At 44.7% G+C, this 18,257-nt stretch overlaps 2 protein-coding genes across 2 annotated transcripts in view; one reads left to right on the top strand and one right to left on the bottom strand.

Annotated features, from left to right (window-relative positions):
• The first annotated feature begins 454 nt into the window (after positions 1 to 454).
• Positions 455 to 8,418, top strand: LOC124482000 (AFG3-like protein 2). The gene is given in 14 exon segments (XM_047042322.1): positions 455 to 695; positions 1,900 to 1,999; positions 2,683 to 2,763; positions 2,876 to 2,931; positions 2,934 to 3,017; positions 3,128 to 3,280; positions 3,767 to 3,841; positions 3,993 to 4,117; positions 4,268 to 4,541; positions 4,793 to 4,930; positions 5,587 to 5,740; positions 7,365 to 7,472; positions 7,973 to 8,196; positions 8,407 to 8,418. Coding segments are annotated over 14 exon segments (1,674 nt in total). The 5' UTR covers positions 455 to 605.
• LOC124481774 (insulin-like growth factor 1 receptor) overlaps positions 8,379 to 18,257 on the bottom strand; it is a 48,003-nt gene continuing 38,124 nt past the window's right edge. The window contains exons 6-19 of the mRNA XM_047041978.1: positions 16,632 to 16,837; positions 16,321 to 16,447; positions 15,958 to 16,193; positions 15,627 to 15,794; positions 15,305 to 15,512; positions 12,420 to 12,685; positions 11,870 to 12,003; positions 11,367 to 11,532; positions 11,042 to 11,141; positions 10,558 to 10,628; positions 10,024 to 10,253; positions 9,764 to 9,871; positions 9,371 to 9,533; positions 8,379 to 9,217 (exon numbers count right to left, since the gene is read on the bottom strand). Coding sequence (XP_046897934.1) covers positions 9,084 to 9,217; positions 9,371 to 9,533; positions 9,764 to 9,871; positions 10,024 to 10,253; positions 10,558 to 10,628; positions 11,042 to 11,141; positions 11,367 to 11,532; positions 11,870 to 12,003; positions 12,420 to 12,685; positions 15,305 to 15,512; positions 15,627 to 15,794; positions 15,958 to 16,193; positions 16,321 to 16,447; positions 16,632 to 16,837 — 2,317 coding nt within the window. The 3' untranslated portion in view covers positions 8,379 to 9,083. The remainder of the gene's footprint in view (positions 9,218 to 9,370; positions 9,534 to 9,763; positions 9,872 to 10,023; positions 10,254 to 10,557; positions 10,629 to 11,041; positions 11,142 to 11,366; positions 11,533 to 11,869; positions 12,004 to 12,419; positions 12,686 to 15,304; positions 15,513 to 15,626; positions 15,795 to 15,957; positions 16,194 to 16,320; positions 16,448 to 16,631; positions 16,838 to 18,257) is intronic.

The following is an 18,257-nucleotide window of genomic DNA, read 5'->3' as shown; positions in this document are numbered from 1 at the left end:
CTGCTCTGAGTCTGACCTGCAACAGTAGGCTAAGGCTTTGGAGTGAGATATAGGATTTTTCTTAATATTTTTTTAAATGAAATTCATGATGTTGTCCTTGGAAGAAATGTAATAATAGTAAATGAAAATATTACTGTCCTGCATACTATGCCAAAAAAGTATGCACTAGTTTGACCACCAATTTATTTGGTGAGGATGACAATAATAATAATATTCATAATATTCATCCTGCAATTTTTTACGTATTATTCCTTGACTTCGGATTATTTTTGGTGCTCTCTGCCAATAGACCCATAACACAATTGTTCCTTAGGTAGCCTACACTTTGCAGCAGTCTCAGACACATGCTTCTTTAATTACCGGAGACCATGGTCTGCATCTTTAATGCAAATGGTCCATGATGACGAGTTTTGTAATGCTCTGCCTAGGGCCAATCCAGCGAAGAAGTAAACTAGCTACGTAATTCAGGAGATTTAGACGACTGCAAAGATGGCGTGTGTATGGTGTTATGGAATGGGAGAGATCATCAGATGTCCTGTCCTTATGTTTTGATGAACGTTTAAAACTTCTGTTGACGTTAGCTATTAATATTAGCTACGGTCAGAATGGCCCATGGATACCTTCGCTTGTCAAGAGGTTGCAGGAATCTTTTCAAAGTTCTGCTGCCTCCAAACGTAACAAGCAATGCCCGACTGGTAAGTTGCACTGGAGTCTTATCTGACAGCACCACCACACTAGCCTAACGCGTTAGCATGCCTGCTGACCATTACTTTGCTTTCTCGCAGTATGCTCTTGAAATTTGGCCGGTGAATGGATCAATACAACTAGCCAGGGTGAAGCTGGTGATTCTGGATCTTTAACATGACTTAATTACACGAAAAAAGTCATGTCTGCTCTAGTATCACATCACCACCAACGCAGAGCTAGCAACATGCCTTTTCAGGCCTGCTTGTATGACTTTGATGACGACGTTCCTGTTGGATAATACGCAGCACAATACATAACATCACCATGTATACTTTATTTAACCAGTGTCTAGCTGGTTAATGTTAGACTTAATTTTCTTTACCTTAAGCCTCCTCCACACCAGGTAGCTTGCTCGCTTTCTAAAATGGGTTTAATGTGACCGAACGTGTTTCGGAACAGCCATGTAGCTTGTAGAAGAGAATTGAGTGCAATATTGATAACCTAGTTGGCAAGTTACAACTATAGTTGTCATTGTGTACCTAGTGAGGAGGACATGAAACAGGAAAACTTGAGTATTGTTGGTGTACAGCTCGTTTTTTAGGTCGTTTTGTGGTCGTGTGCTTGTCAACTTCTCCCAACAATTTGGAGGAGTCTGCGAGACTGCAGGATGTCTTAGTTCTAGAATGTGTCACACAATGCAATAAGGATGACAAATTACCCAAATTTCATATAGCTTCTAGGCTATGTTACAAAAATTAAAAAATAACCTTGAATGACCCCATTATTTACAATACTCCACCATTGGTTAACCCAGCTAGACATTAGAGTTTCTTTATCCACTTTTAGTCTAGTTTTAATAAAAGTGCAAAACGTATTGAACTCGATATGTATCTGTTTATTTTTTCTGTCCAGAAATGTGTCATTAATATAGCCTAATAATCTTCACTGAGACAATACACATACAATATTGGATTAGCTATATTGTGCTGAAAAGTGTATTGGAATCTTGAAAAATTGAGATTTGAGACTATATTTGATATTTTTATTTTGCTTACATTTTCTTAATTTCAGTGGTTGTCTGGATATGCCCCTGGAGCAATGATTCTCATCTTGGACAACTCCGTCAACCACTGAGTTGATACTAAATAGTAAAAATGTAGTAGCCTACTTCTAACAAATATGTTTGATACTACTTGATCCTTCCCCCAATAGGTCTCAAGTTATGCTGATGCCCAAATAGCAATCGAAAGAGGGTCTATACTTGCCAAGGTCTTAGGTGCCTATCAAAGCATTTGCTCCAAACCCCCCAAAGGTATGGATTTGTTTTTACCCTTTTTAGTTTAACATCTTGTCTAAGGATGCACAATGTAAACATTCATATTAATACATTTATGTAAGATTATGCTGATATTTTCTAATGTTTTTGGCTGTATGCACCCCTGTTTACATCAGTTTGCCATTTTAGTTTTGTATTAGGCTATGAATTCGACGGAACACAAGTCAATCGCACAACTACAAAGTGCACACCTTAACCATTAACTTATAACATCTGACAAGATCACTGTTTTGCCTATAGTCCCATACGAGTTTATGCTGATTTTATAGTCAATCGCTTGACAACATACTGTATAAACCCCAATACGACTCAATGATGCAACCCATTAATTTGGGCAATATGGTGCAAGATGAACAGAATAGCCATCTGCTTATTTACAAGTTTATTGTTCTGAGTAGAAATCCATCTAATTGTGAATGACAACAGTTTGGCAATGCACCGTGTTAGCTCATACAAAAGACGAATCATTTGATAAACATAACCTAAATAAAGATAGAATATTAACTCTAATAAACAAAGTCAATAGCCAACCACTCCATTTTCACTGAATCCTAGTGGAGCCTGTCTGCTCTGACCAACATCACTGATGACTTTGATTCTTAACGTCCAGGTAATATAACGTTATAGTTTGTGCCATTTCTTATTACTTTTTGTCTTAGGTTTTGAAAAGTACTTTCCTGAAGCTAAGAATGGTCCAAAGAGTAGCGAACCTAACACATCCAGTGGAAATACACCCAAAGGTAATTTTGCTTGGAAGTTGCAATACAAAACCAAATTAGTTCCATTCCACATGCTTTAAAATGTATATTGCATAATGAACTTAATTCGGTGACATTGTCTGATTTTACTTAGAGGCTGAGCCAGTCAATGGACAGAAAGACACAGAGAAATCCGGTGGAGGAGGAGCTGGTGGGGGGGAGGAGGTGCCTCAGGTGGAGGAGGAAAGAGAGGAGGCCGAAAGGAGGAATCTACTTGGTATAGCCGGCTTCAGAAGGTAAGAAATTAAACCAAAAATGTAATGGTTGAAAAAGAAAAAATATACATACTATTTCTTAACTGGTAGGCATTGTCCATTCTCCTTTTCTCTTAAACCAACATCCACAGGGTGATGTGCCATGGGATGACAAAGATTTCCGTATGTACTTCCTGGGTGGGACAGTCTTTTGGACAGTTGTCACATACTACTTATTTTTTCGTGATGGGGGAAGAGAAGTTACTTGGAAAGACTTTGTCAATAATTACCTCTCAAAAGGAGTGGTAAGTATTTTGATTTTATGTTATCATGGCAGTATTAAGTGGTGTGGGAAACTACAGTATGGTCAGATATATAGTGGGGTGTCTACATGGTAGTAGGCCTGAGCCATCAGTGTACATTTGATAGTCATTGTAGCAAAAATTAGGACTATATTCTTATATAATAGTAAATCAGTATAAATGTTATTTCTTTACCAGTTGGATAGCTCTGCAGTGATAAGTGCTACAGAGTAAAAAAATGAACACTACACACACTAAAATAATGAACTGCTGCTCTGAATTAGAATTAATAATTAAATAAACAACCACACAGAAAGCAAAAAAGTAAGGCTTCTCTGGTCCTCCTGTTTGTATGTATGTTTGTGTGCCACACTCAAATTGACTGGTAAAATGTGTCATCGTGAAACCGAACATTTATAGTCTCCCAAACCTGCTGTGGAACTGAAAGAATTTAGCCACCATGTAAGCATCAGGTCATTCTTTCCACAGGTGGATCGGTTGGAGGTTGTAAATAAGCGCTATGTAAAAGTGGTGTTTTCTCCCGGGAAGACTCCTGTTGATGGAGTAAGGTTTCCTTTTAGAAAATTTATTAAAACCAAAATTAAATCATTATAAAAATAAAATGTGCATGGAGGTCCCAGTGACAGTTTTTTTATTCAAGCAAACAAGAAACACGTCAAAACCATTGTGTCTAATTTTTTTTTTTTGTGCCCAGCAATATGTATGGTTCAATATCGGCAGCGTAGATACATTTGAGCGTAATCTGGAGACTTCACAGTATGAGATGGGAATTGAGGGTGAGAATCGCCTGCCAGTGGTCTACTCCACAGAGAGTGACGGGTAAGATTGGGAGTGTGGGTTATAATTTTTATCCGGGATTAATACATTTTGTATTCAAATTTGGCAAACAAAACGTCCATACCTACCTGGTATTACATGTTATTTGTATCTCTGTTGAAAATTCGACCTTCTTCTCCTCTCTACCATCAGCTCCTTCCTTCTGAGCATGCTCCCAACCGTGCTCATTATTGGCTTCCTGCTCCTCATGCTACGACGGGGGCCTGCTGGGCCGGGCAGACCGGGCCGAGGCATGGGCGGTCTCTTTAGTGTCAGCGAGACCACTGCCAAGGTGATCAAGGATGAGATCAACATCAAATTCAAAGATGTGGCCGGCTGTGAGGAGGCCAAGATGGAAATCATGGAGTTTGTGAACTTCTTGAAGAACCCCAAGCAGTACCAGGATCTGGGTGCAAAAATTCCAAAAGTGAGTTAAAAGATCAGAGCAAGCTTTATTTTTTATTGCATGTTTGTCTGAAAATGAAGTCTTTGTCTTTGTATGAAGGCCTTTTCTAGATAATTTTTTTTCCTTTTCGATTATTCATTAGTAGCCCTACCACTTAAAATCTGATCCAGAGGTTGAATTTTCAGTTTAGACTTTATTTCACCATATCTTGGTGAGAAAGCAAGTTTGTGCAAACTTGGGATGATGTCAAGCTCTTCATTGTGTCTCCCCAGGGTGCCATTCTGACAGGACCACCTGGGACAGGGAAGACCCTCCTCGCTAAGGCCACTGCTGGAGAGGCCAACGTCCCTTTCATCACCGTCAATGGCTCAGAGTTCTTAGAGATGTTTGTTGGCGTAGGCCCTGCCAGGGTAAGCAAACAACTCCAAACAAATAATTAGGCACACATGAATGAAAAAACATGGCCAAAACTAAGAGTCAAAAGAGATATGAGAGTCAACTGCTATTAGGGTTATGATGAGCTAATGTCTATTCAAGCTTTAAACAGAGAATAGTTTATTTTTGTAATGTCCAACACATAATTATATTCTATATATCATAGAGTCTGTAATACAGAGTTTGGAATATACAGACTTAAAGTAGGTTATTATAGCACATCTCGAGTTGGAACTACTGAACCTGTTAAAAGGACCACAATGGGGTCTGTTCCATGGTTTACCTAGGAATCTCAAATGTTTCTGAATGTCAAACTAATAATTCCAATAAAAACGGATTGTTCCTACTTCGTCTTTCACAGGGTAGATGAATAGATTTATCAGAGGTTCAAAACCAAATGGCATTTTACTATACTACTATATTCAACATAATATCACTCTTTGTGTGTTTTTTAAGGAAGTATTTTGCTGTTTTTAGTACCTGTAGCTTTAATGTCAAAGCACATTACTATTTGGTTTGCAGACTGTCGTCATTTACTTGGTTTCGTGCACCAGGTATATTGTTCGCAGAGGGCCTTTGCCTTGTGGAGCAAATCATAGCTGCCTAACACTATCATCTTCTTTCTCTGTAGGTCAGAGACCTGTTTGTCTTGGCCCGCAAAAATGCGCCCTGTATCCTCTTCATTGATGAAATTGATGCTGTGGGACGCAAGCGTGGAAGAGGGAACTTTGGAGGCCAGAGCGAGCAGGAGAACACACTGAACCAGCTGCTGGTGGAGATGGATGGTATGTACTAGGGATGGGCATTCGACTAAATTGTCTTAATCGATCGTCGGGAGAATTAACGATCGATTTTCGATTAATCATTGAAATTTTTATATTAAAATTCACAATTTATAGGCTATAGTAAAATGCAGTGAAAATAGAAAAAACACAGCGTGTTTCCGCATTGAGATCTGTAGTGTAAAGGGCCCTATTAATATCGTCCACTCTAAATCTCCAACGTTCGGGGGCCCCATTATCGTCCACAACCGTTTCTTCCGTTAATTTCTTAAAGAAAATATGCAGCAGCAACGAAAGAAAGTAACTCATCGATATGTACACATCTTATTATATTGCACACCAAATTACAGCTTCTTACTTCGAGATTTGAGTGTGTAATTACGCTCTCAAACCGTATGTGTTGCATCTGCCTTCCGCAGCGTCAAACTGACAATTCTCCATTGAAAGTGGTTGGGTGGATGATAATGGGACCCCCTAGCTAACTGTTAAAATCAGGAAAGTAACATTTCTAGGCATATCCGGATTGGATTTCAAGACCGGAATGTTATAATATAGGTGTGTATCTATATATTAAAGTATAATGCTGTGACATAGGCCTAACGTTTTTAATTTGTAGTATAACGACATTTTGGTAACATTGCTAACGAGCGTCGAGAACTAGGTGGACGATAATGGGACCCCTTACTAGGTATTACAAGAAAAACAACTATTTCTGTAACTCCTAGAAGCGGAGCCGACAGCTAGAAGCTGTGTTCAAACACAACTGACCCTCGTTTTTTTCCGGCTAATTAACAAAGCTTCATAAAAACCTTCGCCGTCAACAATACTTAAGGGTAGCATATCCATCTCGATGGATTTACAGATCCGTTGGGTAATTTTCTCTGCTCGTTGTGCATCGCAGCTCCTCCGTGCCATACTAGCACCAAGAGCAGGATGCACCGCCACTAACCAGGGTCGGATGTACGTTCTTCAAGTGGTACATCATTTGTGTCGTGGAGGAGTTGTATTTATACTAAGCTTTGCAGTGTTGGCAGTGAACAAAGGAATTTTTTTGTCAATATGGTCTCACGCTACACTTCGCCGTGACCTCTTCATATTTACTTTTGAAATAGCTATGGAAACTCGCTGGTAATTGAGTAGGCCTGTGACGTTTTTTTCCAAACATTGGCTTCATTTGGTAAAATGTTTAGCTAATTGCTGCCACATAGCGAAATCCATTGCAATCCTTCAAGACTCACACTACGCAACAGAACACGCATTAGTTTTATCGATGAACAAATGATGTTATCGACTAAATTCTTAATGATCGATAATCGATCGTCGATTAATTATGCCCATCCCTAGTATGTACTACAGCTTCATAAGCAACGTTTGAGACAAATGAAGAGCATGGTTTAATAGTGAGACATATTATCATAAAACTGAGATTCATTTACCAATTTATGGTTGAGTTGGCTGTTACTCTTCTATTGCGCCTTAATATATATTAAAAAGTAGAACTAAAGCAATAGTTAGTTTGCGTTGTTTTTTCATGTTAATGAAATGTTAAATTATTCACTAATATGCCACCTGTAATCAAACATTTGTATATTAAGTAACTGCAATATTTCTTTTAATTCTTCTTCAGGGTTCAACACTGCAACCAATGTGGTGGTATTAGCTGGCACCAACCGACCTGATATTTTAGACCCTGCACTGATGAGACCTGGACGCTTTGACAGGCAGATTTACATTGGTACACACATCACAGTTCTATATCTACATTATTGTTCTCCATTGTCCAGTCTGATTACAAGTCAAAGTTATCATCTAAACAACTATCTCATAACTTTAAGAGGGCTTTAAAAGTGAAAAGATTATCAACCAATCTGTTCTGTCTCAAACAATACTATCTATGCAAGTCTCTGAGTACAAGGATACCAAGGGATATTGATTCCTGAACCAAGACACAAAAAAATCGACATTAATCTCTTAAAATTCTCACATCATTGTGTAACCGCTCAAACCCATTTCTTATCTTAACATTCTGCTGTTTTGATCATGGATACTCTGGGTAAAGTTTCTTACACACAAATGCCATATACTAAGAGGCTTTGTTGATGATCAGATATTCACAGATACCACATCCAGTCGTGTTGTCATTTTGTCTACTACTATAGTTATACTTGTAACATACATTTTTAGGTCCTCATGTTTGGAGAATGAAAATTACTAAGGTGATGAATATTTTTCCAGGTCCCCCTGACATCAAGGGTAGAGCCTCAATATTTAAAGTGCATCTGAGGCCCCTAAAACTGGATCCGGAGATGGACAAAGAGGCTCTGGCCAGAAAAATGGCTGCCCTAACTCCTGGCTTCTCTGGTATGCATACACAGCTACCATCTTCGAAGGTGACGCGAATTTTCTTTCCACGTTGCGCTGGGTTTAATCTCAAGACTTCAAAGAAGCAGATATGGAGGGTGGGGTGGCGGGCAGTTGCCTCTCCTGGCAGAGCTGACCGGGCCCGCTCTGTAATTTCACAACATCTGGACAACTACAAAAGAGCAGCCTCTCAGCCTGGGGACATTCTCTCTCTCTCTCTCTCCTCTCCTCTCTCTCTCTCTCTCTCTCTCTCTCTCTCTCTCTCTCTCACTCTCTCGCTCTCTCGCTCTCCCTCTTCCTAATTCAAGAAACAGAATTAAGAGGTGTGTTTAACTGAGGCCCTTGGTCTTAAAGCCAGTGAAAATATCACACACACCACCCCTCCCCCCCCATCTTACCCTTTGAGAGCCAGACTGGCCTCTTATCGCTACATGGAATCTACAAATTGACTCAAGATATGGAGCAGGGGAAAGGGAAGAGGAGGAATGCGGTGTGTGTATCGACTGCAGCTGTTACTGAAGTGGATGTCCACATCCTGGAGCAATCCTCAAAAAGAGAGGGGGAGCGAGGAGACAGAGAGAGAGGGGAAAAGAGTGTGTGCATGCGGGTCGAGATAAAACAAAAACACGAGGGAAATATACAACTTAAATATTCACCAGGCTGGACTTAAACACACAGAAGCTGGGCCAGGACCTTTTTAGCCATTCTCTTTGAATATCCAAACCAAAAATGTGGCCTCTAAGTAGGTAGAATTCACTGAGTTCAACGGGTCTTCCTAACTGTAGTCCTCTAGCATTGTCTGACTAAAGAGGACACTGTGATCTTATGTTAAGGTCTTTTGTTGCTAGGCAAAGATTATCTCTACTGTATGGGTAAATGGAGAAATAAGCTGCAGTTCTTCCCAAAGTAATAGATCCCCCAGAAGAAGTTATTGTGCGCGCGTGTGTGCGTGTGTGTGTGTGTGTGTGTGCGTGGGAGGGGACAGTTACCAGACGTCTGAGTTGGTGGTGAAGACGCCATCTTTAAGGGACTCTGGGGACATCCAGCGTACTGGCAGCAGGCCCTTGCCTCCTTTACGGTAGTAGTCTGTCTCGTATATGTCCCTCGTCATGCCAAAGTCTGCACACACAGAGCAAGACGTTCAAACCATCCATATCTCCTTTATCTGAAACGTAGCTTACAGTGTTCATGCTTTCATTCTGCTTTGCCTCCTGGGCTCAGAGGAGGACACAACACGATATGACATGTCCGTTGTATTTCTTTTCCCCCCACCTCCTATTTTGACGGTGAAGTCCTCAGCCACCATGCAGTTCCTGGCCGCCAGGTCTCTGTGGACGAACTTGTTGGCGTTGAGGTAGGACATGCCGTCCGCTATCTCACCCGCCATCTGAATCATCTTCTTCAGGGGGGGCAGGCACAGGGCGGACGAGGTTTGCTGCGAGGGGACACCAAGGAGGAGAGAGAGAGAGGGGGGGGGGGAGAGAGAAGGGGAAACAGTTTAGACCTGGAGGAGAAGAAAGGGACTCCAGGTACACAAGATCTGAGAAGTTCAGGGCCCTGAACACATGAAGAAGGATGGGGGGAGGGGTCACGGGGACGGAGGGCTGTGTTTGGCAGGGGGTAAGAGACCAGACAGGAGAGATGCCAGTGGAGGGCAGGGCGTACCTCTTTGGATCTGAGGGAGCGCAGGTGGCTCTTCAGATCTCCCCGGGTCATCAGCTCCATGATCACCAGAGTGGGCTGGCCTTGCGACACCACGCCCAACAAGCGCACCTGCACCAATCACACAGCACACAGGCATGGCATCTTTAATAAAAGCTTGTCAAGGCTCTTGGGATTATTGTGCTTTGGATTCCTTCCCAGGTCTCGATTGAAGACGTGCTCTCTCTACATCCTCCAAGCTGCAGTGCATGCCGGTGTCGTACCACGTGGTGGCAGTTGAACTCTTTCATGACGGACGCCTCGTTGAGGAACTCGATGCGCTCCCTCATGCTGGCCGACTCGTTGACCGTCTTGATGGCTACGCGAGTCTCCGGCTCGTCCTTGACCACGCCCTTGGCCATGCCCTCATACACCATGCCAAAGGAGCCCTGGCCCAGCTCCCTGTTCATGGTGATCTTCTCCCTGGCCACCTCCCACTCGTCTGGGACATACACTGTTGGGGGCGGCGGGGGGGGGGGGGAAATTAACTTCTCTTTTTTTTTTTTACTTGGCATCACTGGTGCTCCCAACGTATGTTAGGAGCAGCAGCAAATACATTTGAGCACCCACAACTACAATATTTATGTTATAGATATATAGATATATAGATTTATAGATTTATTTGATTTAAAAACCACACACCGGGGTTTCACAGATCCTGCCAGAGTCGAGCATTTGATATGCGTCCAAAATGGTCACAATTTGGTCGCGCGTACACACACACACACGTGCAGGTGGACAGTGTGGAGTTGACTTACTCTCTGCAGCGCTGAAGTATTCTGGGTTGACCGAGGCGTAGAGCACTCCGTTCCCGAGTCTGTCACTGTTCCTATGGAAACCAGAGCACACAGCTGTAGGACACGGAGCGCACACGTTTAACAGCAAATTAATGGAAAGTGTTATACGACAATAACTTTTTTTCCTGACAAGTTTAGGCCCATGAACATTCACCTCAGACTACCCCCCCCCCCCCAAAAAAATAAAATAAAACTGATTTCAAAACAACCCCTGAAGCCAGAATTATGTGTTTAAAAGATCATTACGGTAGCACCATTAAGCATCTTGAGTGAAAACATACACCTCGGCTCTTTCGCACCCCAGCTAAAAATACGGTCGATCTTGCCCCTCATCCCTACCTAATCCCCCACCCCCTAATTGCCCAACCGCATACTGAGATGTCGTGTTGTCATGAGTCTTGTCTTGCTAGGGTTTTACGATTGACGTGCATGCACATACACGTACCTTTTCTTGCTCACAACAAAGTAGGTGGTGATGAGCAAGCAGATGGCCAGGACCACCGCCAGCGGCACGAAGATCACAATGTAGAGGTAAGACTCGTACCCTGTTGGAATCAGAGACACTTTATAGAGGAGCATTCCATCAAGGGTTAACAGATGCTAAAGGAAGCAAACTGATTTCCTGTTTGTTTCATCGCATGGAAAAATACAATTTGATCAGTTTGAGATCAGTTATATTTAGCAGATGTATACAGTCCAACAATACTAAAAACAGTTGTGTCACTGTTTATAAAAGTATGTTTGTCTTGATGTGCATGTGCATGTCTTACGTTCATGTTGGGTCACGTAGAAGGCCACTGGTTCGGTCCAGGAGCCGTTGCCTGACAGGGAGGTGGCACGCACGCGGGCAGAGTAGTTCCCTGGACCCAGGTTACTGAGTCGTGCTCCTTTCTGCTCCCGGTACAGCTGGCGTGACAAACAGTCATGCTTCTCCAGCTGCATGACCGCAGACACACAGAGTTAGACCCACCATACGTCGCCTACTTTTACATGCATTACATTACATTTAGTCATTTAGCAGACGCTCTTATCCAGAGCGACTTACAGTAAGTACAGGGACATTCCCCACGAGGCAAGTAAGGTGAAGTGCCTTGCCCAGGGACACAATGTCATTTTTGCACGGCCAGAAATCGAACCAGCAACCTTCTGATTGGTAGTCCGATTCCCTAACCGCTTAGCCATCTGAACCACCCCATACTGTGTTATGGGGGAGGAAAAACCGGCCTACGGCTCCATTGTTATGAAGAATTAGGGTCAGATTAGGGTCACTTACATCAGTGGAGAGTTTGTACTTGATCTCATACATGAGGATGAGGCCGTTGGGTCGGAGCGGTTCAAGCCAGCGCAGGAACACCGAATCCTCCTGTCCTTCCCAGCTCACCGGCCCCGGGATGTCATCTGCCCTCTCTGGAACCACCACAGGACAATCCAACACCAGACGCATCAATCACATCGCTCCCTCCGACGCCCTCTTTACAAACGGCTTGGAGAACACAGTTCACCCTGGAGTCTATGGGCCTCCATGCTAACAAACTGCCAGGGAGGTTCTTTCATTACATTTACATTTAGTCATTTAGCAGACGCTCATTTCCAGAGCGACTTACAATAAGTACAGGGACATTCCCCCAGAAGCAAGTAGGGTGAAATGCCTTGCCCAAGGACACAACGTCATGCGCTGCCAGGAATCAAACCGGCAACCTTCTGAGTAATAGCCCAATTCCCTAACCGCTAAGCCATCTGACCCAGTCTCCGAACAAGTAAAACTGTTAATAACCAAAATTTAATTGTGTGTGTGTGTGTTTGTGAAGCCAGCTGAGCTGTACCTGCAGGCTTCGTCCTGGAGAAGACAAACTCTGCAGCGCTGCAGCCTTTGACCTGCTTGTTGCAGGCGTGTATGTCGATGCGGTACACGGTGAACGGCTGCAGCCCTGGGATCTGCAGCTCGCGCTCCTTCACCGCACGCTCCTGGAAGTCGTACTCGCGCTCCGCCAGCTCTTCGTCCGTGGCGTTGAACCTGGGGCTCGTGGCGACCTGGGAGAAGGTGGCGTTGGCAATGCTAAACAGATCTCGCCGGCGCCGGTCCGGGGGTCTGCAGGAACCGAGGGGAGGATAAAGAGGAGAGAGACGGAGTCAAACAGTGTGATATTTTGTGGCAACCCCCGCTAGGTTTGTAGAATCGTCGATGTCACAGTGAGATCAGAGATTTCAAGGAAAACACCTGGACAGCAGCTGTAGCAGCCAGAGCCAGGCAGAAAGGCCTGTCTCCCTCATACAAGTCTGTTTTCATCTCAAACCTCCATGATATGCCTGTCCTCACATGACACCGGTAGGCATTGTGTGGGGGAAGGGACCCCACTATCACACCCCTGTGAAGGAACATGGGCACTTGCTCTGCTGAGAGGCCGGAGGCCTTTATTTATCTCCTGATGGATGTGTGTGTGTTTGTGTGTGCCAAAGCAAGTAGAGACTCTGGACAGCAGGCCTGGCCTCAGATCAGCTGCCAGGGAACTCCTGTCCATCCTCCACCCCGCCCCCTTGTTCCAGGGCCATGACATCTCCATTCACAGACCTCCAGAGAGCCTTTAATTAGAGCCTCTAGTCACTTTGCTCCCCTGCCACCGAGGCTACGGTTAGTCACCCTAAAAACACTGTGTTTAGTCTCCATTTCAGCCGCTGCAAACAAATGTCTCGGATAAAGTTGCGGCGTGTACAGCGTTCGGCCTGTCGTTGGTACGAGTGGTGACAGGGAATCTGAGGAAGAGGCGTGCGTGTGTATTGGATATCTCTCTCCCATCCTACACCCACCGTCTCTCGCTCTCCTTCTCTCTGGCCCAGCACCAGCCCAACTCATACCCATTGATCTCTACAGTCCAGCTTGAGAGGATCTTCCCTTTCTTCCATTACTATTCCAGATGGGGCTCCTGTACATTTCCTGGCAGCTAGTCTTTCCAAACAGTGCAGACAAAGTGGTGTGTGTGTGTGTATGTAATGTATTGAGGGGAGCCGGGTAGCGGCGGACTGGAAATGATTTCCTCTTCTTTCAATCTCTTCTCTCATTCCTCCCTCTCTCTAAATCAATTTTTCCCCCCCTCCATGGTTGTTGAGGACCTTGTGTGCCCCCACCCTCATAGATATGGACTCTTCAGTGGAGTTAGAGCTGTTGGCTGGGGGACAGAAACATTGCTATGAGACGCCTTTGACAGGTTTTTGGCTCGCCGGCGTTCCTCGACAGCCAGACGATGACAAAACAGCCCTGGAAAAAAGGAACAAGCCCCCCCCCCCCCCCCCCCCCGGCAGAACAATAAAGGGATGAGGTGCACACGCACACACCATTTTCGGTTTTGGAGAAATATGGCCACGCTTATTATTCCCTTAGCAGGAGTGGAAAACCCAGTGTACGCGTCTGGGTCTCGGTGGACGAGCCGGGAAGATCCGTTTCCACAAACACCTGTTCCTTGAGCCACAGTCACTCTAGAGTTACCAAAATGTCCAAAATCAGCTTATCGGATCCTTACTATGCAACAGATCTAAAACAAACTTCCATCACACAGACAGACACACACAGATTTCTCAAACGGAATCAAGTGCAAAGGATCTGGGAGTGTTCATTTGACTATTAGTGTATAAGAGTACATTCCCATGGCCGTAACAAGGGTGGGAGATAACCTGACACAGATGTCACTTCCTGTTTTGGCAGAAAATGGCCCTCTGTCCTACATCCATGACATCCCAGACATTAAGATTTATGTTCATTCCCTTCAGACTAGGGAAGAAGGGGAGAAAAATCACCCAGTCTCAGGTCTTTACTGCCTGGGGTATAAGTCAAAGCTGGAATGTTATTGGGACCACTACAGAGTGCATCGCAGCCTCTCCCTTATCTGTAAAGTCGATTTACGAGCAGAGAGCATTTCATAAACGGTACATTGAAGACTGGCGGGTACATGTGCAACTTCAGCTGAGTGAGTCCTTTTGTCCAACCAGGTTCATTTCATGTACACCCCTGTGTATTCTTATATTGGTAATACGACTAAAAACGCAACTCCTTGGCCAAAACTAACAAAGGTGACCTGTATCAATATGAACAAAAGTTGTATCTTAAATCACAATTATTGGGGTCCAGACCCTCTGAAAAGCTAGATGAGGCGATAGAGAGGGACCGGATCGTGTGCTGACCTTCTACTGCACTAGGTTTAGTTCAACTTTAGACACCTAGATCATCAGTGGAAGTTCCAAACTCTTGGGACCAGCGGTAACCACCTTCCCTTGTAGCAACAGAGCCAAAGTCTGGTCCCATGTCGGGTTCTATGATTCATTTGCAAAATACTCAAAGGCTCATGGGAGTTGCCCAACCCTTTATACTTTGAACCTCGCCGCCGCACAAGGAAGACGAAATAAGGATCATGAAAGAAAAACAATGTTCTATATTGCCTTTTAAACTCAACCTTCAGGCGTTAGTAATAGGTGATAAACGACCGTTGAGACCACGCGTGGACATTCTTATCAGCATACATGACAGGACCTGGAAACGGCATGGTGTGTACGAATAGTGTAAGAACCAAAAGGACACCCTGATCTCTCTAAGGTGATAAGTCAGGGCAGACAAAAGAAAGTCAACAATACTCCCTCGAATTTCTCAGCTGGCTTTACAATGCTCGAATGTCATCTACCTCGATGCAAGGCAGAGTATGATGATTCTTCATAACCATACCTCGGTGTGAAGATGGAGTTGTGTAGGAAGTTCTCGAAGACTTTGCGGTAGGAGGCATCTGCGGCCTCGGCCTCCAGGTCTCCGACAGACTTGGGACAGGGGCAGCATGGGCCCTTCTCCCCCCCGGCCATGTCTGGGTATGTAGACTTGATGTCCTCCTCTACCTCAGTCACTCCAGTGGCTGCTATCCTGATGGGGATCTTCAGCTCTGTAACAACACGTGGGGGAGGGCTCCACTGTCACTGAGGAACGCTTGAGAGCTGTATATTCTCTTTGCGTTGCCACCGCTGCAAGCCACACCATACACGGGTGGCAGTCTTACCCTTGGAGCAGTAGTTGTGCTGGTAGAGCTCCCTATCCTCCGCCTGTTGCTGCCAGCGTACCAGGTAGTAGGTGTGGTTGCCATTAGGGGAGATGGGAGGAGACCAGCGCACAACCAGGTGGGTGGAGGAGTTGGAGTAGGCACGCACGTCCAGGGGCAGGGAGGGGGCTGCCAGGAAGCAAACAGAAAGGGGATACTTCACCAAACATCAAGTCAGGTATCACTCTCCGCAGCAATTTAGCAGGGTAGCAACATGCCCGTTTTCTGTGCACGTAGCATCGGCGATTGATTACGTTGGGATATCTACTGCCACATGAGCGGTGAGGCCTACCTGAGGGGTTGGTGCGGATGTAGACCACCTCGCTCTTGGCCCCCAGGATGTGCTTGTCCTCCACCACCAGCGTGATGGCCTTGACAAAGATGGCGTACTGGGTCCACGGCTTGAGGGGCGACAGGAGGACCCCGGGGTCAGAATCCTTATCCGGGGGCAGGTCCACGTCCACCATGTTCCAGCTGTTGGAGCCACAGCCGTCCTGGCCGTCAAACTCGGTGATGTTCTGGAACGGACTAAAATCAAGGAACACAGACGTAAGAATGACGATTTTGGATTCTAGGCAAAAATGACAACGTAGATCTAGTTGATCGCAACGGGGTCAAGTGTGGGAACATCAGAGAGGGTTCTAGAAGGACTCACGCCTCTTTGTAGTAGACTATGAAGCTGATGAGATCTCTGTAGTCAGGAGGCCTGTAGCGAACCCATGTTAGCTTGATTCTGTTACTCATGGTGCTGTTGGACTTGAACCTCAGGATTTGACTTTCACCTGGGAAACAACACGCAGACTTAGTTTCTCTTTCAAGTCAGTAAACAAAAAGTAGATCATCTTCACCAACTGACATTAGTACAGTTTAGTAGGCGTGAACTCGATGACATTGGGGCTGTGTACAGTGTTGTTGATGCAGTGAACCTTATAGTGATATATGTTCATTTATAGAAATGGCTCTCACAGCTGGCTCGGTCTCCGTTGTTGCGGATATCCGACTCGACGTATTTCTCGGTGACGCCTGTCTTCTGCCACATCTTGCGGATCTCGGAAAGGCAAAGTTTGGGGTTGAAACGGAAGAAGAGTTTGCCTCTGTGGATGGTCAAGTTGTGCTGTCCCCAGTCCCACGTGTACTGCAGGTTCTGGTTGTCCAGCGCAGTGAAGGCATACCTTGAGGAAGACGGACAAGGGAAGTATATTTAGGGATGCAAACAGTGAAGTGCAGATAAAGGACAACGGACACCACACTGTTTATCAGCGCATTTGGTGTCATGAACTTGTTAACTCTTTGTTGTGTTCTAATAGAAAAGCTTTCTTCCTTGTCTCCTCCTACCCAGTAATTTCCTGTTTCCTGTTAGAGCTATCACATGGGTGAGGAGAAGAGATGAATGGCTTTTATGGGATATTATGACCCAACCCATTTACATTAACTTACCAGAGGTTGGGGTAGATTCCTCAGATAGAAAAAATTAATAAAACAGTCCAGAGACCCCAAATAAATGATAAAATAAAAAAAGCAAACGTTTGTTTTGAGTTCATCCTTACTGCCTGTATCTTTAGTAACCCCTTTGTAAGATGGTGGCTTTCCAGCAGAGCGGGCGGGGGTTGAGGAAATGGAGAGATTTAACAAGGCCAGACTGGGAGATTGGGATGGGGTGTTTATGACTTTAACCAATTTGGTTCCAGAAATGCCAGGAATGTGGGCCTTGGGACAGTAAAATTCCTGAGAGTGTAACCTCACTCAAAGACGGGCGGGGAGGAAGGGGGAGATAGCTAAGGCCTTCTTGTGACCTTGAATGCCACCTCTGAGAACTTTCCAGTCTTGTGAGGTGGACGCCGAGTGGCCGTGAGAAAGGACAGGCTAATCTGCAAAGTTATAATAACACAAAGCACCTTGCTTTGCAATCACCATGACTGTACATACCACAAGTAAAAAAAATATTGTCTGAGTACACAACAACGTGACATTGTTTGGATAAAATCAGAAAAGGCCTTTTAATCTCTGTGATCGACCTTTAGTTAAACAAAAATGGTTTCATTACACGTCTATCAAACAAAATGCTTTTGATGTCCAATAACATTGAATATTACGCCACGGTATCAGACTAGCAACAGTGACTTGACAAAGCTCAGTAACTGTATGTGAAGTCATGTGGTCAGGTTACCGTCTATCCTCAGTCCAGCCCTGAGTCCAACCGTGAGAATGCCTGCTCTGTGAGGATGATACCCGCGCACATTCCTCGATGACCGCCGTTGAATTACACCACCACCACCCCCCAACCCTCACCCGGTTGCCGTGGCAACGTTCACGGCCACAGACAACATAAAAGGAGAGCTCGGAGGAGTAGGAAATTCCTCGGAAAAAAACACTGCCGTCTGCCTTCACTCTTCTGAAGGAGACGAGGTGAGAGCATCTACTGGTGGGGGGGCCGGGGTGCAGTACTACAATACAATGTACTTAAATTCCTCTGCACTGGAGCAGGCAAAGGTCTACACTTGTGCTTCTTTATTGTTTTAAGATTGTTTTGTTAAGATTGTTCATGTTAGGTTCAAACAATTTCATTATTGAGCATTTAGATAAGACTGATGG

Source organism: Hypomesus transpacificus, chromosome 19, assembly GCF_021917145.1.
Source record: "Hypomesus transpacificus isolate Combined female chromosome 19, fHypTra1, whole genome shotgun sequence".
Taxonomy (NCBI): Eukaryota; Metazoa; Chordata; class Actinopteri; order Osmeriformes; family Osmeridae; genus Hypomesus; species Hypomesus transpacificus.
This window is presented reverse-complemented; position numbering and strand designations above follow the sequence as displayed.